Source organism: Pongo pygmaeus, chromosome 2, assembly GCF_028885625.2.
Source record: "Pongo pygmaeus isolate AG05252 chromosome 2, NHGRI_mPonPyg2-v2.0_pri, whole genome shotgun sequence".
In the NCBI taxonomy this organism is placed as follows: domain Eukaryota; kingdom Metazoa; phylum Chordata; class Mammalia; order Primates; family Hominidae; genus Pongo; species Pongo pygmaeus.
Window position 1 is genome coordinate 136,430,376 of NC_085930.1, and position 27,956 is coordinate 136,458,331.

At 37.4% G+C, this 27,956-nt stretch overlaps 1 protein-coding gene across 50 annotated transcripts in view; it reads left to right on the plus strand.

Moving 5' to 3' along the window:
• TBC1D5 (TBC1 domain family member 5) overlaps nt 1-27,956 on the plus strand; it is a 599,895-nt gene that overhangs the window by 233,751 nt on the left and 338,188 nt on the right. For all 50 annotated transcript variants that reach the window (XM_054482838.2, XM_054482837.2, XM_063662139.1 and 47 more), the window contains one exon: nt 304-435. In XM_054482838.2, the coding sequence (XP_054338813.1) occupies nt 339-435 (97 nt within the window). In that variant the 5' untranslated portion in view covers nt 304-338. The remainder of the gene's footprint in view (nt 1-303; nt 436-27,956) is intronic.

The window sequence follows — 27,956 nt, forward strand, 5'->3', positions numbered from 1 at the left end:
ATAAATGTGAGAATATTGTCTTTAATTTAGAATTTAGCTTATTTATTAAAAATAAATATGATTCAAAATTGAGATAAAGATTATAAATGATGCTCAGATTTTTGAGAAATTTTTGAAATGGAAATTTTGTTACCTTTTTCCCTTCTTTGCATAAGCCTACCAATGTGAGGTAACAGTCCCTGGAGCCTGGGAAAAACTTGTTAATGTCTGTAATGCTCATGTAATCATTTCAGTCTTATATTTATTCCCAGTCATAGCAGAAAAAGAATTTATTATTTTTCTCTGTATTTTTTCACCTCCCAGGTAGTTACTTTTGGTGACACTATCCAGTTCCCACAATGTATCATTCCTTAACTGAAACTAGACATCCTCTGCAGCCAGAAGAACAAGAAGTAGGCATTGACCCCTTGTCCAGTTACTCTAACAAGTCTGGAGGTGAGTTTTATATTCCATACTATTTGTAGGTAGGGTACTGGGAAACCTAGCAGAGGGCCCTCAGTTAGCTGTGTCTACCTTATGTGTGTGAACACATTTTGATGAAGCTGACTGAGCAGGCCAGTGTTAAGTATGTTATTCTGGATATGTACAGAGCACTCTTGACACTCATGAATACTTCAACAAGCCACAGTTGTCCATGGAAGCATTAGCCAAATGTTTAACTCACTGTCGTTCTTTAAAATAAAATAATAAACTGAACAATGACTTCAGCATAAGAATGTTGAAATGTGAAAGGGCCTTGGTCAAACATCTTTTAAAGATTCTTAAATTTTTGGCATTGATTTTGCAGAGATTTTTTTCCCCTTTCAGCAGATTGAGATTATTCCAGGATAAAAGACTTGATTCATCCTCTTTTTTTTTTTTAAAGTAATTGAAATTTGTGTTATATTTTTAAAGATCTATACACTGAAATTATTAAATGGTAGACAGTTAAAATGTAGCCTGTATTCAGGTTCTACCCTATAAAAATGTATCAAATGTTTATGTATCAGAACTCCACTATTTTCTCAGTATTTACTTAATGATAGTAATAACATAGTTTCTTAGACAGAAGCAATTGGTTTTGTGAGAATTCTTGAAGCCTTATCCTTAGTTTTTAAGCAGTTCACTAAATATTTGATGGAGTTAATTGACTCAGTGACTGCTTGTAATTTTTCACTTGTGGAATGCAGGTATCAAGATTGTGAGATCTATTTTAAAACATAAATTAGAGTATACAGACAAACTGTTATAAAAAGGAAAATTAGTCATAGTAAATCATGTGTGTTATATTCTTCAAACAAAATGATTTTTTCTGTTTATATTGATGCCAAGGTCTGCTTTTAACTCATGTTTTGAGAATTTAAAAAAAGAATTGACTCCCACCTAAAGTGGCTATTTCTTTAGAACACAAACTTTATGCAGAATGTTTATGCTTTTTGTGCATCTTTAATCCCTCCTACATACAAATGCCATTGTTGTTCTTAATAAAAATGGGAGAGAATTTGTCCAGCTTATTTTTGTGATTTAATTTTTAAATTTTTATGTTTTTTGTTAAATAAGAACTCAAGACTTATGTTTAAGATTTTGATAATATGAAAATTAATAGTGTACATTTCAATTTCAGTATTTTAATATCTCAGTGCTAAGCATGACACCTTTTCTAGTGATATTTTCTCTTAAATGTAATACTCATAAGAAGCGTTCATAGTTAAATAAATCAAATTATTTTGCAAGTACTTCTGTAAGTGGATGTTTTAAAAGTGAATGTCTTTGTGTTACAAGTGTATAAAATAGTTTCACCAAAATATTTCATACTATTTCTGATTACTGTGGTTATTTGAGGACATAGTTTTTGTTGTTGTTTGTTTGTTTGTTTTTTGAGACAGAGTCTTGTTCTATAGCCCAGGCTGGAGTGCAGTGGCGCAATCTCGGCTCACTGCAAGCTGTGCCTCCCAGGTTCACACCATTCACCTGCCTCAGCCTCCCAAGTAGCTGGGACTACAGGCGCCTGCCACTTTGCCTGGCTAATTTTTTTGTATTTTTAGTAGAGACGGGGTTGTTGTTTGTTTTTTAAGCGCATATTTTTATATGGTCTATTTCATTAAATACTGAGGGTTTTTTTTTAACCTGGTTAAAATAACATTTTAAATTAATTTTATCCTTTATTGTTTACAGGAATGAGTAGTTACCTTTACTTAAAAAGGCTTTTCGTTTATATCCTAGCCTAACATTTCTATGACATACTAAGTTATTAGGACTGAATTGATGTTTAAAAGTGCCATTAATTCATTTACCCCAAATGTTCATTAACAATGTAAATGTATGCTGATGTTCTATGAGACAAGGAAGTGACTAATGACTCTTCCAACTAACAACACTTAAAATGAATAGAAACTTTAGATAGCTAATCTTGAAGTAATCAAGACCCTCATTCAGCTTGGCATCTCTGTATGCTCTAAAACAGCTGTCAACTGTTAAAAATATATACAAAACACACATACGCACACGCACATGCAGAAAGAAAGATATGTAAATATCTTGTTCTTCAAAGCCATAAAGGTTACTAACCATAGTGGGCTTTGTGCATTGTATAGGTAAATATTTTATATAAAGCATCTATTTCATCTTCTTTGATTTTCTTTTTACAGGAAAACGTGTTGCATTTTAATGAGGTTGTCATATTACTTGAAGAAAATCATCACCTTTCTATTATGTTTGCTTATTTTAATATATGTCTTCCCTGGGCTTTCTTCAAGTATTTTGAAGCTTTTTACACATTTCTGCCATAATCTTTAGGGAATTTGTTACTACTGGATGACTCATTTTCTAAGTATTTAAACACTGCACTTCAGTGGTTTGCCTGTGTAGAAGTCATGTGTAATTTTTAAAAACATTTCTTGTCGTAGGTTCTATTAGTAAACATATATACGGATATATATGCAAAGTCTTAGGAGATATTTTCCATGTGAATTAAACTTTTAACTGCTTTAATTATTTTTTCAAAGAGAGAACAGCATAGAAAATATGACATTTTCTGTGTGCCCTATTCAGTTTAGTTTACATTAGTTATCACATAAAATTCCAAGATCTATGATCAAAGTTTAATAACTGACAAGTTACTAGTAATTTAGTTAAAAACAAAAAAGCAAAAATATTAGACTATTTATGATTATTTGCTCTTAACCTTTAATGACCAATAAAATGAAGAAGTAATCACTTTATTTTAAATTTAAGATAACAATATGAAAATTCAGGTATACCAAACCTATTAATTAAATAATATTGTTGGAATCACTCGTTTTCACAAGCTTATAAGAGATTGGAATGTCATCAGTGATGAGAGAAATTTTTCTGTAGGGGATCCTTTGTTAGTCTGTTTTTACATCACTGTGAAGAAATACCTGAGACTGGCAGTTTATAAAGAAAATTGCTTTAATTGGCTTATGGTTCTGCAGGCTGTACAAGAAGCATGACACAGGTATCTGCTTCTGGTGAGGGCCTTAGGAAGCTTCCAATCATGGCAAAAGGCAAAGGGGGAGGAGGTGCATCTCAGGAGTAAGAGAGATGGGGGAATGTCCCAGACTCTTAAGCAACTAGATCTCAAGTGAGCTGAGAACTCACTTGTCACCAAGGGGATGGTGCAAAACCATTCATGAAGGATCAGCCCCTGATCAATTCACCTCCCACCAGGACCTTCCTCCAACACTGGGAATCACATTTCAACATGAGATTTGGAAGGGGCATAAATCCAAACCATATCAGGTCTCTTTTGAGAATGGCATTTTGTTAAACATTACTAAAGTTTTTAGCTTAAATTTCATATGTCACAGTATTTACCTTCTTAATAGCTTTTATATGTTTAAATAATTGCCTGACCTTTCTTTGCCTTTTAATATACTATCTGTTTCAAAGCTTGCTTTCTATTGTCATTCATGAAATATTTGGCAACTTAAAAAAAATCCAAGATGTTCAGAGTCCTGCCAACTCCGTTTTGCTTCCTATAATTTTGTTTTTTTCCCAAGTATTCCTTTCTTTCCATTACAGTGACATGTTTTAGAATTAGAAGGGTATGTCCTGGCTTTATTAATGAAGAAATTGGTAATTTAAAATAGTTGACTGATGTCGATATAATAAGATGATGCTGTCCTATCATGATCTTTAGTGTTGTTTTCCATATAGTAGAGGTGGATTTAAATTTGATTAAAGAATGGGTTTGTTCTGCTGAAGATATCTAGATATCTGGCTAAAGTATAAAAATGGTGTCTGAAGTACTATAAACCCTACTCTGGGCTACTAGCTGGAGTCATCTTAGAGATGAAAAAGTCTTTTTACTTTCTTCCCTGGCTTACCACTCTTTAGTGACTTCCCATTATATTAACAATAAAATCCAGACTGTTGACTGTGATGTGCATGGCTGTCCTCTTTTCTGTCTGGTCTTGCTCAGATATGCTAAGCCAGTTCTAAACTCTGGGCCTTCACACATGCTATTTTTCTGACATTATTTTTGATTCATTCAGAGCACTCAACAATATATAATCCTATATTAATTTGTTTCCTTGTTTATTTTTTGTCTCCTTGTCTCAAATGTGAGCTTTATGAGGGCAGGAATTGTGTTGGAAATGTATGTATACCTAGTACTTGGCACATGGACACTGCTCAGTAAATGATGAACGAGCAAACTGTGTTGTTTTATCAGTTTGAGTACCTCCACTTATGTTAATTAATAATTGCTTAATGCCTCTTTCCTCTGTCTGTCTTTCTCTTTCCTATCTTAAGTTGTAATGTATGAACTCTGTTTTATTGTCCCTGATAATTCTAGCACATGAATTTTTCTCCTTTTAGGGTTTCAAAAGTTAATATACTCTCCTGTTTTATTCTCTGTTCTCTTTGACCTCTCTTCCTTTGAAGTTTCTCCTAAAATTCAGTTATTCCATGTTTTCTTTTAAACATGACCCATCTCAGAATTTGCATAAAACCAAATGGGCAGAGAGTTTTCTGGCAAATAAATGTCAAGTTATGATAATTAAGAATTATTGAGTTAATGCACAGCAGTAATCACTTGGCAAAGGGAAAGCTAAGGAAATAAATTATTACTTTTCTAAGAAATTTGTGGCCATAATTTGGGAGCATAGACTACATGTAGTATGCTTACATTTAATACACATGTTTAATGCACATAATTGTTAGTGAACATTTTGTGTAGATAGTATTCTTGATACCTGGTTTCTTAAACTTACTAACGTGGTATATAGCAAATATTGTTTATTTTTTATATGAAATATGATGGAATCAGTAACTATCAGAGTAGCAGCTTTTCTTAAATTTAAAACACTTTTAAAGTTCATTTTTTGTTATTCAGTAAATATTTGAGTGCCTTGCGTGTACTAGACGTTGTTCTAAGTGCTGGAAATAAAACATTGAAAAAGATACCATGGTGTTTATGGTTAGTAGCCAGACTTGGGGGTGCCCAGCAGAGAAAAGTAAATGGTCAATAAAGACAGAGAATGGTATGTGCTTTCCTAGAGGAATTAACAGATGCACAGTGAGTATATTGGTAGAGAATCCAACTGTGGTAATGGTGGATCAAGGAAGGTGTGATGTCTATCTAAGCCACAACGTGAAGGATGAGTAGCTGTTACCCAGATGATGGTAAAGAGTTTGTGCTATGAGCTTGCCCTCTGCTAAACATAAAGAATTTCAATGTGATTAAAGATTAGAGTTCAAAAGGAGAATGACTACAAATAAGACTGAAGACTAGGATGAAGCTCCCTTATATGAAGAACGGTGGGTATTTCAGTGAAAGAATCTTGTGGTCAGATTTGCATTTTACAAAGATTATTCTGGCTATAGTAGGGTGAATAAACTACAGTGTTGGGGGCAAGACTAGAAGCTGAACAATCATTTCGGAAGCCATCGAAATATTCTAGGTGAGATGATAGTGGCCTGTACTGGAAAGTATCAATGGAAATAGAAGTGGAAACATTTGAGAGTTATTTAGGAGGTAGAATTGATAGTACTTGATCTAGTACTTGACTGGATATGGGGAAATGGTAGGGGAGAGAAGTTTGCAGTGACATACAGTTTTCAGAGTTGACTAGTTAGGTTTGTGGTAATGCCAGTATTGAGACAGGGAAATCTAGAGAAAGAATTTTGTATGGTACAGACGGGATAGAGGGCTGCAGAGGACATGACATTGGATGTTCAGTTTCAGATGTGAGTTAGAAGTACCTTAGGGCATTCAAATGAAGACACCCTAATGATTTTGATGTATGGGTCTGAAACTTAGAATTGGTCTGGAAGATAAAGATTTGTCAGCTTAAGTATGGTAGCAAAAACAATGGCAATGATTGTGATTACCTCATAATAGCATGTAGGCCGAGAAGAGGACTTAGGACCAATATCTAAGGAAAGTCATTTAAAGGCCTTGCAACAGAAGAGGATCCCACAGAGGAGACTTAAAAAAAGAGGCTGGAGAAGTAGAAGGAAAACCAGGATAGTGTGATGCCAAAGAAGCTAAGATGTCAAGAGGAGAGTGAGCAAAACTGCCAGAGATTACTAAAGTTAAGAAAATAGAAATGTCCAGTGGACAAAGTCATTGTTGTGATAAGCACAGTGCTTTTTGTAATCTCAAGAATCCATATGCCAGCACTCTGTATATTTCATGTAAATGAATTATGTATTCTATACTAAACTGACATGAGGAATAGAAATGAAAAGGCACAACAGTATTAGGAAAAGTAAAAATCAGTGGAAGAAGAGTTCTGCTGTCTTGGAAGTATAGAGGAGAGGCAGTGTAGAGCAAAGACAGGAAGAGGGACCTTATTGTCTGTTGTAATCATAGGAGGGAAAAAGAAAAGGAGGTGTTTAGATGCAACAAGTTCATGGGTTTGATGGCAGAGTTGAATGAGATATCACTGATGTTTTAATCTCTTGTTTGATAAGATAGTGTGACATTATTTGCTGACAGTGAATAACAAGGCAAAGCATATGAAGATCTGTGGGGAGTAAAAAAGGTTAAAGTGGGTTGATAGGACATAACCTTGGAGACAAATTGAAATGGAATATCATATTTATGGGTGATTCCAGCTTGTAAATGTATGTGATTATGTCCAGCAGAATTCAGCAGCTAGGATTAAGCTACAAAGAAGAACAGCCAGGGTTTTTGTCAGGGCTGTATAACAGGTAAACAGTAGGCAAGGAAGTTGATGGTTGAAGAATTCATTGATGGATTGAGAATATAAGGATATTTGCTATCATGGAAGGTGGTTTGCAGAGGGCAGGGTAGAAGATTTTAGAAGGGATGGAGTCAAGGGAGAAGGAAGAGTAGTGTGGTGATGGGAGTCCTGAAGGGAATGTGGGAGTGGTAGGGCCAAAATTTTGCTTGTTGTCTAAGAGTAACAGGGATGGTGAGGGTGGCGGCAAACTTTTCACAGTGATTCCTAATAACCTAAAATGTTATGTGTTTTATATTAAATGTACCTATCTAATATATATTCTAAATTCCAAAGAAAATAGTAACATGGTCTTTTATCACATCTCTTAATAATTCTTATGTGTTTGATAAATGCATTAATTTGGTGAAACATTGTGTGGTGGTAGCCAATAAAGCAGGTCAATGCTCCATTATTTCTGTGTAATAATTTGGATCTATAATGATTTGGATAGGGCTTGGTTTGAAGTAACTAATAAAAAATTCACCCTAGATATCAAGGAAAATGGCAGTTTAGATAGATGCAAAACTGTAAGTTAGACTGTAAGGTTGTCAAGGAAAATGGTGGCTTTATTCAAGACAGATTGTTAAATAAATAAGAGAGTGACCTGGAAGTTTCTGAATGCGGTAACAAGGATAAAAAATGCATGGATTTTAAAAATGTCTCTTTAAAAACAGATTTTTCAACTGATATGACAGTAGGACAAAGTGACACCCGAGAGCAAAGAACATGCCAAGCCTAGTTCTTCTAAATTAAACTGGTCAAAAAAAAGTTGGATATGAGAGACTTCAGTTTGAAAGACCATGAGTTAGAGATCTGTGAGTCATCCTCCAGAAATGCCAATTCAAGGTATGAGACAAATAAGAAATCAAAGGGAAGAGGAAGGAGAGAGCTAAGGATTGATTTGTAGAAAGTCCCCATGATTAGAATTTGGATAGAGGAAGTATTTTAATAGTACTTACTGGAGGAATAATCAAAGTAGGGGAAAGTCACAGTGCCAAAATTATAGAAGCCACAGATATGAGAGCTTCCAGAAGGTTCAAATTGAGCAGTTTTTCAAGCATTGTATAGGCTAAAGAGTATAAAAGGGGGAAATACATGATTTGGTGATTGGAAGACTATTGATTATCTATTAGGGGTTCAGTCATTTTCAAGAAACCATTAACTCATTTGAGTGGATGGAGGCACAGGAAGTGAACTCAAAATCTGATTCCAAATTCACATTAAAAAGATAGTGATTAAATATCAATGATGAACATTTAGATGGCGAAGAATATTCTTAGGCTTTAATGTTAGATTTGGGTGATTGTGTGTTTTTTGTATTTATGTTCTTACATTGTGTTGAGAACCTCACTGCTGGTAAAATCTAGATCCTTAAAATTTGAAAAAGAAAAAGTTCTCTGGTCTTACTTCTGATTTTTTTTTCATTGAGTTGTCCATATCTTATTAATTAGATCTGCTTTTCAGTTTTATTCAACATCTTCCATTGATGTAGCAATTCTCTTTATTTGCTTGAGGGGAGATAGGCTACTTTACAGTTACTTTAGAGTTGGATTTATGTGAACAGTTATTGAACCACCTTGCAAATACCTTGATATTATTCATTTACCAGTGTCCTAGGAGCAACGAAACCTCACTGCTGACCAGACAGAGAAACAGTAGCCTTGCAATAGCCCTTATCCACTACCCCTTTAGTCAATTTGGTCTACAAAAGGATATGCATATCTTAAGATATATTCTCCACCATCATTTCTAGTATTCCTGGACCCCCCAGACATGGGAGGTTGTGTGGTGGTAGTTTTGGTTGATTGGTCTTGGCACAACTAGAGGAGACACTGGTGATTTAGAGTATTATCTTAAAACCTAAAATATGAAACAAACATTGAAGTAAAATGGCCTATAATGGAGCTTTTATCAAAAAATTATGTTGGTTGCTTTTTGCTGATTCATTAATGGGGCCAAAAAATACAGTAGAGTAAGGGTTTAGATTTTTTTTTTTTTTTTTTTTTTTTGAGACAGAGTTTCACTTTTTCACACAGGCAGTGGTACAATCATGGCTCACTGCAGCCTTGAACTGGCAGGGTTCAGATGATCCTCCCACCCCAGCCTTTTGAGTAGCTGGGACTATAGGAATGCGTCGCCACACCCGGCAAATTTTTGTATTTTTTTGTAGAGACGGGGGTCTCTCCATGTTGCCCAGGCTGGTCTCAAGTGATCCGCCCACGTGGGCCTCCCAAAGTGCTGAGATTACAGGTATGAGCCACAATGCCCTACCTAGAATTTTTAAATAATGAAATAACCCAGCTTTCAGCCCGCATAGCTTAGGAAAGTATATCAGGGTTATCACTTGGCTTCTCACATGTTAAAGCTCCATTTTATTGATTTATGCATTAAAACAGATTTCTGCTTCATGGCTTGGTAATGAAATGAATAACTAGGCCCTTACAAGTATAATTCTCCACCTCCCCAATGCTTCTGTTAACTCCTTTCATAGCATTAGCCATTTAAAAAAACTATATACTGCAACTACTGGTCTTTAAGATTACAAGCTTTCTTTCTTTGGTATCACTCAGTTAGAGGGAAGACTTGAATATCCAAGGGAGGATAAGAGGAATGCAAGAAAAAAATTAAACTTTACTCTGGGAAATCACTCAAGGACTTCCTTAATCACTCTTTTATATCAGTGCCCTCCCCTGCCACCCCCCAACCAAAGCAGAGGTTCCCAAAGACCTATTTATCTCAAGTTCATGTCTTAAAATTAATCCCCTTACTTTGCTATATAACAGTCGCCAATATAATAAAACAGCCAGGAGTACTTTTTTTAATATAGCTGATATATTTTGGTAAAATTCTCCTTACATGTACTTGAGTTTTTTAAAAAAATATTTTACTAACACTACATGTAGATATTTATAACTTTTCTTGTAGATCTAAGTTAGGCCCATTGTGTGTGTTTGTCTTTAGGAGGTTTAAAAAATTATTATGTGTTACTACAGTCTTTTTGAATAGCGAGCACAGTAGTCAGTTTAATGTGCCGAGTCTACATTACATTTGTAGATGTTCACATCTACTTTAGTGTATTGTAGCAGATTATAAATTGTGTGTCTCATTTTTGGTAAAAAGAGATGTGTTATTGTGGTATTTTTATTACTTCAGTATTGTCTGTCTTTGAGTTTTTAGTGTTTCCACGTGTTTCCACAATGATTCTTTGACATTGTTCTGTTCTTAAAAGACGTCTCACCAAAAGCTTTGATAATACACTTTGCCCTATCGATATGTCATTAATCTAAGTTCAAATATTTTTTGTTCTTAACTTGGCATTCTATGAGAATTGAAAATAAATTAGTTCACCATTACCGTATCCTTTGGCTGGAATGAGGGCTTCCTTGTTAATCAAATAGTTGTTTTGAAACTTGCAATCGTTTTTTTTTTCATACAATACTAGTATTTTATTCTGGAGTTTGGGTAGCTCCTTGAATTTCCGAAGAAGGAATCTCATATGAAGTATATAGGAAAGCACAAGGGCAGGAATATTATGCTAGCTTCAAGCTGGTTTTACATTTTAGGAAAGTTTGAGTGTTTTAAATGGAAGAAATTAAGAAAATCATAAATCATAAAAATTAATATTATGAAAGTTATTTATTTTAAGTGGATATTTTCTTTTACATCTCCAGTATTTAGAATATAATTTACTTGTTTCCTTGGAAAAGATCTGATATTCTACCACTTGATAATTTTTGTATTCCTATAAATTACAGTGACTATTTTGTTTTTCCTGAACTTACAAATATCTTTAATTTTAGTCAGGGAAAAAAAATCTCAACTAGCTTTGATTTACCTACAGATAAATAATGAGAATTTACCTTTATTCACTCAAGTCAGAGATGAGTCAACGTGTGAGCCAAATAATCTTTTATATCATGTCAATATGTGTACTTAAATAATTCTCCTACTTTCCTTCTCCTATTCTTTCTTCTTCCAAATGTAGAAAAACTTTAATAACAATTGACTTCCTAGCACTGGTATTTAGTGAAAATTTGAATGGAATAGGACTGATTTTAGCCAAGCATAGAACACTACATCAATTTTTATCCTTAATTAGACTTGTGAATAGATTTGTTTTATTGAAGGGATAGATTTTTATCAGAAATGTTTACATGATGATTATGAAAATTCAGTAATAATAACTGAATCATAGAGGCATATATATTTTATCATACAGAGTGAGGGCTGCCACCCAAAGACCTGATGTTCATTCATTTATACAAACATATTTGTTGATCATCCAGTATCTGGGAATAGAATATTGAACAAGTAGACCACTTGCTTTCTCTTATGGAATTCATATTTTAGCATGAGATGGACAAACAAATTGAGAAGTAAGCACAGAAATAAGAAAATCAGAGAAAAAATACCATGCAAAGAATTAAAATAGGGTGATATTATAGTGAGTAACAAGGTGAGTACTTTAGATTGTCAGAGAAGATCTCTCTGAGAAGGTGGTATTTCGGCTAAATGTTAATAACAAACAGGAAGGAGCCAGATATGCAGATATACAAGGATGGTGTGTGTGTGTGTGTGTGTGTGTGTATGTGTCAGAGAGAGAGAGAGAGAGAGAGGCATCTGTCTAAACAGAGCTCTATAATCTGTCTAAACAGAGCTCTAAGCAGTACTATATGAATAGGCTTGTCATACATAGGGAACTGAAGAAGATCACTGTGGTTGGGCTACCATGGGTGACAGGGGAATGACACAGGATGGGACTAGTAGGCCAAGGCCAGGTAGAAGGTTTTTGTAAACCAGGCTGAAGAGTGCAGATTATATTCTGAAGACTCAGAATTATGTAATAGCCTGTGTTGTTATCTCTGTTGAACTCCCAAGTTTCTTCTCAAGGGTAGGAATGATAGCTATTTTAAAATATATTTCCTTTTGACTTGGTGGTAGGCATTTAACAAGTAATGCCTGATTTACTGAGAGTTGTATTTTTAACATTTTTTTCACATTGCAGTCCTCCACACCAGTTGGTTTGTTTCCCCATTCTCAACATTTTAACAATTTAATGGTGAAGTAATTCCAGCTTAATCTGAGATAACAGGATGCCCTAAATTTTTCTATTTCTCTAAAGCTCAGTTCTTTCTATATGGTCCATTTTATGCCATGCTACCCATATATACTAATAGTATATATAGCCTGTTGAAACCTTTTCTGTTGACCCGTCTGTGTGTGTGTGTGTGTGTGTGTGTGTGTGCATGTATGTATGTATGTATGTATGTACATGTACGAGCTTTATTTGTGTGGAGAGCATGTAATCATTATTTTCCCTTGCTGATGTAATGGAGAATTTGTTCCTCTAGGACATATTAGAACAATGTGTTTAATGCTCTTCAATTTAATTTGCTGGTATCACAATTAATACAGTTAGGGTCACTTGGAATGAAACTATTAACAAATTGAGTAATTTACTTTAACAATGTCAGTGTGTTCTCACAATTACATTTGCTTTAATTAGTGTACAAGCTATTATTTAATAGCATACTTCACATAGAAAAATGTAATAATGCATTCTTGGCTCCTTAAAAAAGAAAGAAGGAAACTTAATGGACTGAGTGATTTTGTGGTAGAGCTGTTAGCTGTAAAGTGATGGAGGAGAAAGTAGAAACTCAGAAAGCAAAGTTTGCAAGAATGTAACTAAAACATTCTTGGTACTTACAAGTACATGGAAAGGTAAGCACTAATGCCTGAATAGTATTGAGAACTTTTAATGGTAGTTAAGAAGGGGAACATACATCCTGGAAATTTGTAATAGAGTTTAATTGTAATACTGCAATAATAATTCAATTTCTGAACATCATGAAGTAGGTCATTCCTAACTTATCACCCTTATGGAGAGGAACGTAATGGTGCAGAATTTTAAAAAGGTGGGAAACAAAAAGTTTAATTCTCAAATGGGCTTTTGTTTTATATTCTAATGTAGGTATTTTTGACCTAAGAATTTACTAATAGCCTATGAAAAAGCTCTGCAGAAGGAGATGGTGAGCAAGCTTTTCCACTCCTGTGGTTACTTCTTCTATCTGGCCTACTCTGTTGAGGTCAGAAGACCCAAGGAAGAATAAATTGTTATATTTCTATTTCTTTATATGTAGAGTAAGCAGAAGGTGATGAGCTGTCAACCAAGTCATAATTAGTAAGATCTGCTGTTCTCTGTAAACAGAAAAGCAAGATTTACTATCATGTTATCAAGTGGCAACTTAATGTGAAAAGGAGATAAAAGCAATCTAGAGAATTCAGTACTCTAATTTAAGAAATTAGCTTGATAATCTATTTGCCTAATTTGATTCATTTAAGTTTCTGTTACTTTCATCTTTTTTCCTTTTTAGTCCTTTGGTTAATGACAAAAGTTCATAAAATACAAATAAAAAAGGAAGCAGGAGGAAGTTTAATTAAGCAATAAATATTTAAGTATAAAATGCAGGAAGCTGCAGAGTGGGACCAAGATGGCTGATTAAAAGCAGCTTCCATCTGTGGCTCCTATGGAGGAGAATAAAAGTGGTGGGTAAATCCTGAATCTTCAACTGAGGTATCCAGGTTCTCTCATTGGGACTGACTAGGCGGTTGGCATGACCCACGGAGAGTGAGGAAAAGCATAGTGGAGCAAGGGGCCACCCAGGAGCCACACGGGCCAAGGGGAGCTCCCATCCCCAGCCAGGGGAGGCAGTGAGTAATTGTACTACCCTGCCTGGGAAATCGTGTGTTTTTCATGGATCTGTGCAACCCAGGGATCAGGGTATCCCCTCATGAGCCCATGCCACCAGAGTCTTGGGTCCCAAGCACGGAGCTGTGCAGACTCTTGGTGGCTGCTTGGGTTGCAGCCAGCTGGCAGCAGGATGGAGACTGCCTAAGATGATTGAGTTCCCGGGGGAGGGAGCAGCTTGCCATCACTGCAGCTCCAGTCAGTGGTTTTCCCCTGATGGTGCCAGGGAGACTGGGTTCGGACCAGGAGGAATTCCTCACAGCACAGCACAGCACAGCGGCAGTAGTAGATCATGGCCAGACTGCTTCCCCTGTGGAGCCACCCTGTGGGAATTTCAGCAACTCCAGCCAGGGGCTTACAGACAGAACTCTGATCTCCCTGTGATGGAGCCCCTGGCGGGAGGGGCAGCTATGGTCTCTGCAGATGAGCAGACTTAGTATTTCCTGCCTGCTGGCTCTGAGGAGTCTGGGCAGTCCAGATGAGGAGGATTCCCCCCAGCACACACAGTGCACCCACTCCACCAAGGGGCAGCCAGACTGTTGCTTTAAGCAGGTTCCTGATTCCGTGCCTCCTGACTGGGTGACACCTTCCAACGGGAGTTATCAGACACTGTATACAGGAATGTTTCAGCTGGCATCAGGTCAGTGTGCCTCTGGGACGGAGCTCCCAGAGGAAGGAGCAGCCCATCTTTGCTGTTCTGCAATCTCCACTGGTGATGCCTACAGGTGCTGGGTTGGGGGGTGACCCAGGCAAATAGGGTCTCAAGTGGACCCCAAGCAAACCGCAGCAGCCACTATGGAAGAAGGGCCTGACTGTTAAAAACAAACAGCATCAACGACAACATCAACAAAAAACCTCATCCAAAGATCAAAAGCCTCAAAGATTGAAGGTAGATAAACCCACAAAGATGAGAAAAAATAAGCACAAAAACGCTGAAAACTCAAAAAGTCAGAGTGCCTCTTTTCCAAGTGATTGTAGCACCTCTGCAGCAAGGACACAGAACTGGGCTGAGGCTGAGATGGATGAACTGACAGAAATAGGCTTCAGAAGATGGGTAACAGTGAACTTCGCTGAGCCAAAGGAGTATGTTCTAACCCAATGCAAAGAAGCTAAGAACTACGATAAAATATTACAGGAGTTGTTAACCAAAATAACCAGTTTAGAGAGGGACATAAATGACCTGATGGAGCTGAAAAATGCAGCGCGAGAACTTTGGGAAGCATACACAAATATCAGTAGCCATATCCACCAAGTGGAAGAAAGGATATCAGACTTTGAAGACTATCTTGCTGAAAGAAGGCATGCAGACAAGATTAGAGAAAAGAGAATGGTAAGGAACGAACAAAACCTCCGAGAACTATGGGATTATGTAAAAAGACCAAATCTACAACTGACTGGGGTACCTGAAAGAGATGGAGAGAATGGTACCTAGTTGGAAAACATACTTCGGGATATCATCCAGGAGAACTTCCCCAACCTAGCAAGACACGCCAACATTCAAATTCAGGAAATAGAAGATATTTCATGAGCAGATCAACCCCAAGACATAATCATCAGATTCTCCAAGGTCAAAATGAAGGAAAAAGTGTTAAGGGCAGCCAGAGAGAAAGGCCAGGTCACCTACAAAGGGGGATACCCATCAGACTAAGAGAGAATTTCTCAGTGGAAATCCTACAAGCCGGAGGAGATTGGAGGCCAATATTCAACATTCTTAAAAAAAAAAAAAAAAAATTTCCAACCCACAATTTCACATCTGGCCAAACTGAGCTTCATAAGCAAAGGAGAAATTAAATCCTTTTCAGACAAGCAAATACTGAGGGAATTCATCACCACTAGGCTTGCCTTGAAAGATCTCCTGAAGGAAGCACTAAATATGGAAAGGAAAAACCATTACCAGCCACTACAAAAACACACTGAAGCACACAGACCAATGACACTATGAAACAACTACATCAAGTCTGCAAAATAGCCAGCAAGCATCATGATGACAGGATCAAATTCACACATAACAATATTAACCTTAAATGTAAATGGGCTAAATGCCCAATTAAAAGACACAAAATGGCAAGCTGAATAAAGAGTCAAGACCCATTGGTGCTTCTGAATGATTCTTGAGTAAATAATGCAATACAGAAATCAAGAAGTTCTTTGAAACTAATGAGAAAAGAGACAATGTACCAGAATCTCTGGGACGCAGCTGAAGCAGTATTAAGATGGAAATTTATGTCCGAGTATGGTGGCTCACGCCTGTAATCCCAGCACTTTGGGAGGCTGAAGTGGGCAGATCACCTTGAGGTCAGGAGATCAAGACCAGCCTGGCCAAAATGGTAAAACCCTGTCTCTACTAAAAAAGACAAAAATTAACCAGACCTGGTGGCACATGCCTGTAGTCCCAGCTACTCGCTAGGCTGAGGCAGGAGATTCACTTGAATCCCGGACACAGAGGTTGCGGGTGAGCCAAGGTTGTGCCACTGCACTCCAGCCTGGGTGACAGAGGAGACTCTGTCTCCAAAAAAAAAAAAAAAAAAAAAAGTTGGAAATGTATAGCACTAATGCCCTTAACAAAAAGCTAGGAAGATCTTAAATCAACATCCTAACATCACAATGAAAAGAACTAGAGAACCAATAGCAGACAAACCTCAAAGCTACCAGAATGCAAGAAATAACCAAGATCAGAATGGGACTGAAGGAGATAGAGACACAAAAAACCCTTCAAAAAAAAATCGGTGAATCCAGGAGCTGGTTTTTTGAAAAAATTAATAAAATAGACTGCTAGCTAGACTAATAGAGAAGAAAACAGAGAAGAATCAAACAGAGACAATAAAAAATGATAAAGGGGATACGACCACTGACCCCACAGAAATACAGACAACCATCAGAGAATACTATGAACAACTCTGTGCAAATAAACCAGAAAATCTAGAAGAAATTGATAAATTCCTGTACACATACACCCTCCCATGACTGAACCAGGAAGAAGTGGAATCCCTTAATAAACCCATAATGAGTTCAGAAATTGAGGCAGTAGTAAACAGGCTGCCAATCAAAAAAAGCCCAGGACCAGGTGGATTTCCAGCCAAATTCTATCAGAGGTACAGAAAGAAGCTGGTACCATTTCTTCTGAAACTATTCCAAACAGTTGAAAAGGAGGGACTCCTCCCTAACTCATTTTATGAAGCCAACATCATCCTGATACCGAAACCTGGCAGAGATACAACAAAAACAGAAAACTTAAGGCAACATCCCTGAAGAACATCAATGCAGAAATCTTCAGTAAAATACTGGCAAACTGCCAGCCTTCAAAAAGTTTATCCACCATTATCAAGTCGGCCTCATCCCCGGGATGCAAGGCTGGTTCAGCATATGCAAGTCAATAAATGTAATCCGTCACATAAACAGAACTAAAGACAAAACCACATGATTATCTCAATAGATGCAGAAAAGGCCTTCAATAAAATTGAACATCCCTTCATGTTAAAAACTCTCAATAAACTAGACATTGAAGGAACATACTTAAAAATAATAAGAGCCATTTATGACACACCCACTGTCAATATCATACTGAATGGGCAAAAGCTGGAAACATTCCCTTTGAAAACTGGCACAAGATAAGAATGCCCTCTCTCACCACTCCTATTTAACATAGTATTGAAAGTTCTGGCCAGAGCAGTCAGGCAACAGAAAGAAATAATGGGTATTCCAATAAGAAGAGAGGAAGTCAGACTGTCTTTATATGCAGATATACATGATCCTATATCTAGAAAACCCCATCATCTCAGCCCAAAAGCTTTTTAAGCCGATAACTGACTTCAGCAAAGTCTCAGGATACAAAACCAGTGTGCAAAAATTACAAGCATTTTTATATACTAGCAGCTGACAAGCAGAGAGCCAAATCATGAATGAACTCCCATTCACAATTGCTAACAAGATAATATCTAGGAATAAAGCTAATAAGGGAAGTGAAGGACCTCTTCAAGGAGAACTACAAACCACTGCTCAAGGAAATCAGAGAGGACACAAATAAATGGAAAAACATTTTATGCTCATGGATAGGAAGAAACAATATTGTGAAAATGGCTATACTGCTGAAAGTAATTTATAGATCTAATGTTATTACCATTAAATTACCATTGACATTCTTCACAATATTAGAAAAAACTTTTAAAATTCATTTGGAACCAAAAAGCCCAAATATCCAAGACAATCCTAAGCAAAAAGAACAATGCTAGAGGCATCACACTACCTGACTTCAAACTATACTACAAAGCTACAGTAACCAAAACAGCATGGTACTGGTACAAAACCAGATACATAGACCAATGGAACAGAATAGAGAACTCAGATATAAGACTGCACAACTACAAACATTGTTGTTGAAAAAAACAAGCAAGGGGAAAGGATTCCTTATTTAATAAATGGTGCTGGGAGAACTGGCTAGCCATTTGCAGAAAATTGAAACTAGACCCCTTCCTTACACCTTATACAAAAATTAACTCAAGATGGATTAAAGACTTAAACTATGAAACTATGAAAACTCTGGAAGAAAATCTAGCTAATAGCATTCAGAACATAGGCATGGGCAAAGATTTTATGATGAAATCCCCAAAAGCAATTGCGACAAAAGTAAAAATTGACAAATGGGATCTAATTAAAATAAAGAGCTTCTGCACAGCGGAAGAAACTATCATCAGTGCAGCCTACAGTATGGGAGAAAATTTTTGCAGTATCTCCATTTGACTAAGGTCTAAAATATAGAGTCTATAAGGAACTTATACAAATTTACAAGAAAAAAACAACCCCACTAAACAGTGGGGAAAGGACATGAACAGACACTTCTCAATAGAAGACATACATGTGGCCAAAAAGACATATTAAAAAAACTCAACATCACTGATCATTAGAGAAATGCAAATCAAAACCACAGTGAGATACCATCTCATGCCAGTAAGAATGGTGATTATTAAGAAGCCAAGAAACAACAGATGCTGGTGAGGCTGTGGAGAAATAGGAATGGTTTTACATTGTTGGTGGGAATGTAAATTCCACCATTGTGGAAGACAGTGTCCTCAAAGACCTAAAGGCAGAAATACCATTTGATCCAGCAATCCCATTACTGGGTATATACCTGAAGGAATATAAATCATTCTGTTACAAAGATACATGCACACATATGTTCATTGCAGCACTATTCACAATAGCAAAGAAGTGGAATCTACCCAGATGCCCATTAGTGATAGACTTGATAAAGAAAATGTGGTACATATTCACCATGGAATACTGTGTAGCCATAGAAAGGGAGCACCATCATGTCCTTTGCAGTATCATAGATGGAACATACTTGAACTCCGGACACGGCAGTTGTGGTGAGCTGTTATCCTCAGCAAACTAATGCAGGAACAGAAAACCAAACAGCAGATGTTCTTATCAGTGGGGGTTGAACAATGAGAACACATGGACACAGGGAGGGGAATGACAAACACTTGTAGAGGCTTGGGGGTAGTGACAGCAAAACAAAAATGCAAGAAAATTGAAGAATATACAGATTTCAAGGAAAGAGGTTCATAGGAGTGTATTTAGTTTTTCAACACTTCTAAGTGTTTATGGAACAATCCCTCACTGAATTGCATTGTTTATTTTAAATTCTGAGGTCAGTCTACCAGATTATTCATAGATGAGATGAGTCAGGGATAGAGTGATTTACTGGGGAACAATCTACTTAGCAGTAGTAGAAAATTAGGTATTTTAAAAATAGCATTGTGACTTTTACATAGGCAAACTACTACTTGCTTAGTTGCTACATATACTACAGCAAACATTCTTGTTTGACCCTTATTTGATATTCATTGCACTCAGTCTCTAAATTTTATGGTTAATTTTAAAATGATTCATTTGTTGATTGCTTAACCCAGTAGTCCCCAGCGTTTTTGGCACCAGGGACTGGCTTTATGGAAGACAATTTTTCCATGGACCGGAGTCTGGTGGGGGATGGTTTGGGAATGAAACTGTTCCACATCAGATCATCAGGCATTAGATTTTCATACAGAGCAAGCATCCTAGATCCCTCATACGTGCAGTTCACAATAGAGTTTGTGTTTCTATGAGAATCTAATGCCACATCAGATCTGACGGAAGGCAGAGCTCAGGTGGTAATGCATGCTCGCCCACCACTCACTTCCTATTGTGTGCCCCAGTTCCTAACAGGCCACAGACCGGATATACATATGGCAGGATAAGCATAGGTAAAAATACTCAACATCATATGTTATCAGGGAATTGCAAATTAAAATAACACCAAGATACCACTATATACCTATTTGCAGGATTAAGATCCTAAACAATGACAACATAAAATGCAGATAAGAGTGTGGAGCAACAGAAACTCTTATTTATTGCTGGTGGGAATGCAAAATATTGCAACCACTTTGGAAGACCATTTAACAGTTTCTTACAAAATTGTACATACTCTTACCATATGACCCAGCAGTTTTGCTCCTTGGTATTTACCCAAGTGTGTTGAAAACTTACGTCTATACAGAGATCTGCACACAAGTGTTTATAGCAGCTTTATTTATAATTGCCAAAACTTGGAAGCAGCCAAGATATCCTTCAACAGATAATGGATTAACAAACTCTGGTACATGTATGCAATGGAATTATTCAGTGATAAAAAGAATAAGTTATCAAACCACAAAAAGACATGGAGGAACCTTAAAAGCACATACTGCTAAGTGAAAGACACTAATCTGAAAAGACTACATGCATTATTCCAACTATATGACGTTGTGGAAAAGGAAAAACTAAGGAGACAGTAAAAACATCAGTGGTTGCCAAGGGGCCCAGGAAACAGGAAAGAGTGAATAGGTGGAGCACAGAAGATCTTTAGGGCAGTGAAACTATTCTGTATGGTACTGTAATGTGGGCACATGTCATTATAAGTTGTCAAAACATATAAAATGTATAGCACAAAGAGTGAAGCTCAATGTAAAACTATGGAGTTTAATAATAATTTATTACCATTGGCACATTCATGTAACAGATGCACCATACTAATGGAAGATGTTAATAGTGGAAACTGTGTTTGTGTGGTAGGGTAGGTATGAACTGTCTTTACTGTACTTTTGTTCAGTTTTTCTGTAAGCTCAAAATTGCTTTTAAAAATAATAAAATCTATTTAAAAAGAATCCAAGATCCTAGGATTCTTCTTCCATTGACTTTTACTTCCTCAGATGGTACCATAACTTTTCCCTTTATTCCTCATGCTAGTTTAATATAAACACATGCTTAGTTTATTTGAAATATGTTGAATACTCAAAACTAGTGATTCTTGAAGTTACAAATTATTAGAAATAGATGTGTTAGGTTCTCTACTTACATCTCTCAATTAATGTAGCTCAAACCTTTTTGGTTTATAGTTCTCAGTCTCACTCCTAGAATAGGCCAAATCCTTCTATAATTTAATCTTTTGCATGAGTGGTCTTTGTAACCCATGACCTTCTAACATCTAATTTTTCATTTAACAATTCTTGTAAGAATTCTCTTGTTAATTAGTGAGCAAAGTGCTTTTCAAAAAATGACCAATCCTTAATTTTGGATTGGAAATATTGTTTATGTTAACTCATATTTTTACATAAACTGTTAGTGTTATTTTTCTGTATTTTGATAGCTTGGTTACTTACAATGGACAGGATAGAGAAATCTTAGTATACCTGTCAAATGTCAATCTGAGGTCAGTTTTTATATTAGATTATTCTCTAGAATAGCGGTCAACAAACTTTTTCTTATATGGCCAGATAGTAAAATTTTAGGTCATACCACTTTAGCATGAAAGGAACCTGAGACAATAAGTAAACGGATTGGTGTAGATGTGTTCCAAGAAAACATTATTTACTTAAACAAGAGGCTATAGCCAGTTCGTCCAATGGGCTTTAGTTTGTTGACCACCGTTGTAGAATTAACTATCACTATGTTATTGAAATAATATCTGTAGTGGGAATGTGACAGAGAGTACTAGGATATGCCGTTTTCTAATATTTTCTTTAAATAGACTATCCTAAAAAACCACCACTAGAGAAGCTACTCATGAGTTGGGCAAAACAAAGGCAAGCACTTGCTCTCATCCTTTAGGGAGCTGCCAGAAAGACTGAAACATTCAACCATAGTTGTTTCATTATAAACTTTGCATAGCTCCCTCTGGCACTAGGAATATGAGCTGCCACTTTATTGCTGCAGTAGATCTAGAGGGTGAAGATGCTAGGTAGGCTACTTAAAATGCCACAGTGTGCTGTTATTGTTATCTCAGTGCAGCCCATCTTTATTAATCTTTCCTCTGTTTAAGTTTTGACTAGATTTCAGAGATCTGCAAAAGTTGATTCTTAAAGTTTTTGCCAGCTTATTTGTTGTTTTTGTGGATGGGCAGAACCTGGGAGTTCCCTGCTCTGACATTATTGGTGTCACTACTACTCATGTACTGTGAAGAGACTTTTAAAATTTTACTAAAAAAATTCTATCTTCAAAAATAATTGAATATAGAGAGCACAAAAACTAATAATGTTTTCAGGCATATAAACAGAGGAATCACAAACTTCACAATTACTTTAAAAAAATAAACCCGTTCCTTATTTCGGTACCAGAAGCATTTAGGTAAATCCTAAATAGTCATTTTTCTCTTTTTTCATTATTAGAAGGTTGTATGCATAATAGTATCATACTTCAAAATTGCTCGGTGCTGATTTTATATTCTCTAATATAATTTTCATATCTTATGTTTATCATATCTCTATTAAATAATAGTGTTGTCCAGAGTTACCTTGCAAAAGTAAATCATTGAATATATTATTCTCTTTAATTTTATTAAGACAGTTCAAGTAGAGTGAATGTGGGTTCCTCATTTTCCACACTCGCCTCTCATCAGGTAAGTACAGAGATTCTGTCTTGTACCCTAGAAATTCATCTTAAGGAAAAGAAGTCTATGGTAGCATATATACTTGGTTTTAAGGCCAGGTCTAGTGGCTCATGCCTGTAATCCTACTATTTTGGGAAGCTGAGACAGGAGGATCACTTGAGCCCAGAGTGGAAGACCAGCCTGGGCAATACAGGGAAGACCCTATCTCTACGAAAAATTTAAAAAATTAGCCAAGCATAATGGCATACACCTTTGGTCTCAGCTACTTGGGAGGCTGAGATGAGAGGCTTGCTTGAGCCTGAGTGGGAGGAATACACACACACACACCCACACCCACACACACACACACCCCCCTGGTGTTACCTTGTTATCTTTAAAAGTCACCTCAGGATGCTTCGAGTAATGATGGTTGTTACCCAAACCTGGGGCAGGAGACCTTTTATCAGTTATTGAGTTTCTGATTAATTTGTTTCTGAAGTTTTAGTTCTGTGCACACCATAGTAAATTGTTAAGTTTTGTTATCTCTTAATAGGCCTTTTGATTGTTTGTTTTAATTATAACATCAGGAGTGTGATAGGTTTCATATCGAAAATAGTACTCTATTGCACATCATTTTATGTTGAAATAGTATTGAACTTCAGTGTCTGTTCCTGTCTTTAAGGATAAACTGTGAATGATTCACAAATTAACATTAGGAGTGAAAAGGAGACCCTTGGGTCTGGTTCTTTTGATACTTAATATCCAGTGAGTGGTGGTATAGGTAGTATCTTTACCTAATGAGGCCACTTTCTCCAGTTGTCTAATGGTTTTGAGAGAATTCTTTGAAGATAAAATTTTGATTGTTTTCCTAAAGTTATCATATCCAGGCTGCTGTATTTAATAGCTAATTTTAAGAACTGAATAAGGTATGGGCCAAACTGTTCAATAGACAGTATTTATTTTTTACTCTTTCAAAGGTTAAAGTACTTTTTAGAGCTGTCAGGCATACTACTTTAATAGTCCTTTATGTACATTTAATTAATTGTGTGTTAAAATTAACATCACAAGTAACTTATTAACAAATCTTTTGTCTCGTTAAATTTCACCCAAAAATGCAGTAAATATCTAACACATTTCTATACCTTCTTCTTTTAATGATTTGAGTCTGATTAATTTGATAAATGTGAACACTTTTAATAATATACAATTCAATTGTGAGTTTTGTAATTATTTGCATACTTATCAATAAGATTATTTATATGGTACATTAAAAAACTTAGTGTAATAGTATAGTCTACTTAAACATAGACCAAAGCTGAGTAGAAATTTTGGTTATGGATCGACCACTGAAATGTAAAGTTTTGAGTTTTCTTCTCAAGCCCACCCCTAAAAAGTAATTGATTTCAGCCATTTGGTATTGCCAAGGCGAATATAAATAGGTTTCATTTAGACCTTCTGTCGAAATTTATGGAAGCAATTAGGAATAGAAATTTAGAGTCTACTAGGAACTTTTTTTAGGGGAGGAAGTATGGGGTGGGGTGGGGGGTGGTTTAAGAATGGTTTTTAATGGCATTCCATAGAATTTATTTATAACAACTTGCAGTTCTTGTATGGTTTATCTAATTTTAGAGATGGCTGTTACATTAAAGTTCTCTGCAAAGCCTGAGGGGTGCTGTTCTTACATCTAGGCAAGGGTCGAAGTTCGGGTGTGAGAGCAAGCGATGAACACTAAGAAGTATTTACATGCATGGTAATTTTTTGCCATTTAAACACACATATACACACATTCACGTAGATTAGGTGTATGTTTTTGCACAATCTGGCCTTTTAACAAAGAAAAATAAGCCTGTGTTTAGGCTGCCCCTGATATAAACAAAACAGCTGAGACTTTAATGAACACCATACTGAGGGCATGTAGGACATAAGGCGAATTAAGCAGGTTACAAACTGCACATATTCTATTTAGATATAGGAGATCTCCCCAATCCTGACAATTAGTTGTACTGACAAGGCAAGCAGACAGACAGAAACAGAAGGAGATCATTTGTATCAATTTGAGAAACAGAACTAGTAATGAAAAAATAGCTATATAAAATAGTTCAGTTCGTCTTTTGCTTTAAAATTGTTCTTTCTCTATATTTGCTCCAAAAATAAATAACACACTGGTAAACAAAAGCTTCTTTTATTTTGTTTGCAAATAAAGACCAACTTAGTTTTTATTTTTATTTTTTAAGAAAATATTTTCTGGACACTCAAACGAATTTTAATCTTGGTAACCTGACAGCTTTGTTTAAACATTGAATATGAGTTTCCTTTCATGAAAATCTTTTCAAAGTATAGCAGTTCAGCTGTGAAAACCTGAATACATTAATGATGACAAAGAAGCTCCAGAATGAGCCAATATTTGTTTTGTTGTCTTTCAACATTTCTTGATAAATTGCATACACAAAAGTATTGCAGGGTTATTTTAATTTCTCCCTATTTCTTTGCTAATAAATGTCTTTGTGTTTACCTTTCTATATCCAATACCTTATTATTAATCACTTAATATTATTTATTTTTAAATGACTTTAAGAAGTTTTTTGTCTTTTAAACTATGCCTTAAAGGTACATGTTATAGGGAACATTTGAACAAAGCTTTTGGTATATGTTATTAGACATCAAAATACATGACTCTTGTTTAAGTTTTGGATCATTGTTTTCCATAGTAAACACCTTTCAATGCTCAGACAATTGTGTTCTGAAGGTGTTTATTTAAGGATCATTTTCTTTGTATCTTAATTTATTTAAATAAATGAGTTGGCCAGGCGTGGTGGCCCATGCCTGTACTCCCAGCACTTTGGGAAGCCGAGGCTGGTGGATCATCTGAGGTCAGGAGTTCGAGACCACCCTGGCGAACATGGTAAAACCCTGTCTCTACTAAAAATATAAAAATTAGCCAGGCATGGTGGCGCATGCCTGTAATCCCAGCTACTCAGGAGACTGAGGCAGGAGAATCGCTTGAACCTGGGAGGTGGAGGTTGCAGTGAGCCGAGATCGTGCCACTCCACTCCACTCCACTCCACTCCAGCCTGGGCGACAAGAGCGAGATTCTGTCTCAAAAAAAAAATAAAGTCATTTGCCTAAAATGCAACATTGAAGTATTTTAATACAATACATTTTTAAGGCTTATAGCATATTTATTCTACATAGTTATTCTTACAAAGAGTGGCATTGTTAATTTTTCTGAAGTAAGTGTTTCCTTTGTGAGAAGTGTTTATTTTAAAAAATTTATATGTATGTCCTATCTTGTTTTAAAAAGGTGAGAGGCATAATTTGGGACATACTCTGTGAAGATAAGCTATACAGGTCTCGCTCTGTGGCCCGGGCTGGAGTGCAGTGGCAGATCATGGCTCACTGCAACCTCTACTTCACAGGCTCAAGATGTCATGGGCTACTTGGGGTGTTGCTTCGCCAGCTGGAAACCTCTGTGGCAGGCGGTGCCTTTTACCTGAGTACTGCTTGTGCCCGCCGGACTTGTTCCATCCACTTGGCTTGGCAGGCTGTGCTTGGCTTGTGCTACTCACCCAAATCCCATGCCATCCAAGGGTGAGCCATGCACAGAGTGGAGCGAGTATGGGTTCTGGCCACTGCACGCAGCCAGGCACGTCAGCTGCTTCGGTGGGGCAGGCAGCCCTAGGTGCTGGCACAGTTGCTGGCTCTGTGCAAAGCTGCAGCTTGATCAGATGTACTGCAGGTGACTTCCATTGTGGGCACCCGCATCTGGACGAGGGGAACATGATGGCACCTGGAAGCTTGGAGACAGCAGGAACCACAGAACCCCAAAGAGGTTGTCACAACCCTGGTTCAGGGAGCCCGAGTCTAGGGTCCCTGAAGGGCCCTAGCTCTTCTCCCCTTTTGATTGCCCACAATGTGGTGAGCAGTGGGGGAGCATGTTTCAAGCCATTTGTGTTATAGCTCTTTTAGTCTTGCCATTTGGCAGGTCCCAAGTTCTTGTCCTGCATCCAGGAAGAATGAGGTACATGGACAACTGGAGGGTGAACAAGGCAGAGAGGAGATTCACTGAGTAACAGCAGCTCTCAGGAGATCTGAGTGGGTAGCTCCTTTCTGTAGGCAGGTCATCCTGATTAGTGTCCAGCTCTCAGCAGAGAGGAGACCCTCAGTGGGTAGCTCCTTTCTGAAGGCAGGTAGTCCCAATGAGTCTCCAGCTCTCAGTGGAGAGGAGATTTGCAGTGGGTAGCCCCTTTCTGCAGGCAGGTTGTCCTAATGAATGTCCAGCGCTTGGCAGAGATGAGACCTGGAGTGGGTAGCTCCTTTCCACAGGCAGTTTGTCACCACGAATTGAGGAGACCCGAGGTGGGTAACTCCTTCCCGTAGCTGGTAGTCCTGGCTTGGTCCAGGGTTTTTATGGGCTCAGAAGAGAGGAAGTGCATGCTGGTTCGTCCAAGGGCAGGCTGGAAAAAGCACCATAAGTTCTCACTCCTGGCAGGGGCTTCACCCGGAAGTGGTAGCCTGGCCCCCAGGCTTCAGGCCATACCTGGCTTTAAGGTGGGGCTTCACTGGGGAGCTGCCTGTTTCTGCCTGAGAGCCTGTCTACTTTCTGCCACCATCAGCATGTCATCCATGGCGCCCAGGCTTTTTGAGCTGAGGAGTGCTTGCAGGCACATGCTGAGCCACCCTTAGCTGCTCATCACCCTCTCTCCTACGCTCATTGGTGCCCGAAGTCCTGAAGGGACTGAGGTGGCAGGGGGCTGGCATGACAGTGCCACCCTGTGTGGGTGCACACCCAGCTGGGTTGTAATAGCGCCCGGGCTCAACCACAACTTTGCTTCACTCCAGAGAGCGGACACCAGGAGCAGGGAGAGGCCAGACCACAGGATCAGTCACTTTCAAAGCTGCAGGGACAAGGGGCTTCCTGGGACCCCAAGAGCACAGGGATTCCTTGGTCTGGAGCTGTGTGGCTGTAGCTGTGCCCCAGAGTGTGGGGCTCCAGCCTTGCCTACTTGGTAGGGAGAGGGGCTCCCTGCCTGTCCCTCGCTCCTGCAGGTTCACAGAGCATGCAGCCCCAGCCAGCACCTCCCCCACTGCACCCAGCATCTTCACAGTGGCCCCACCAAACAGGCCACTGCTGAAA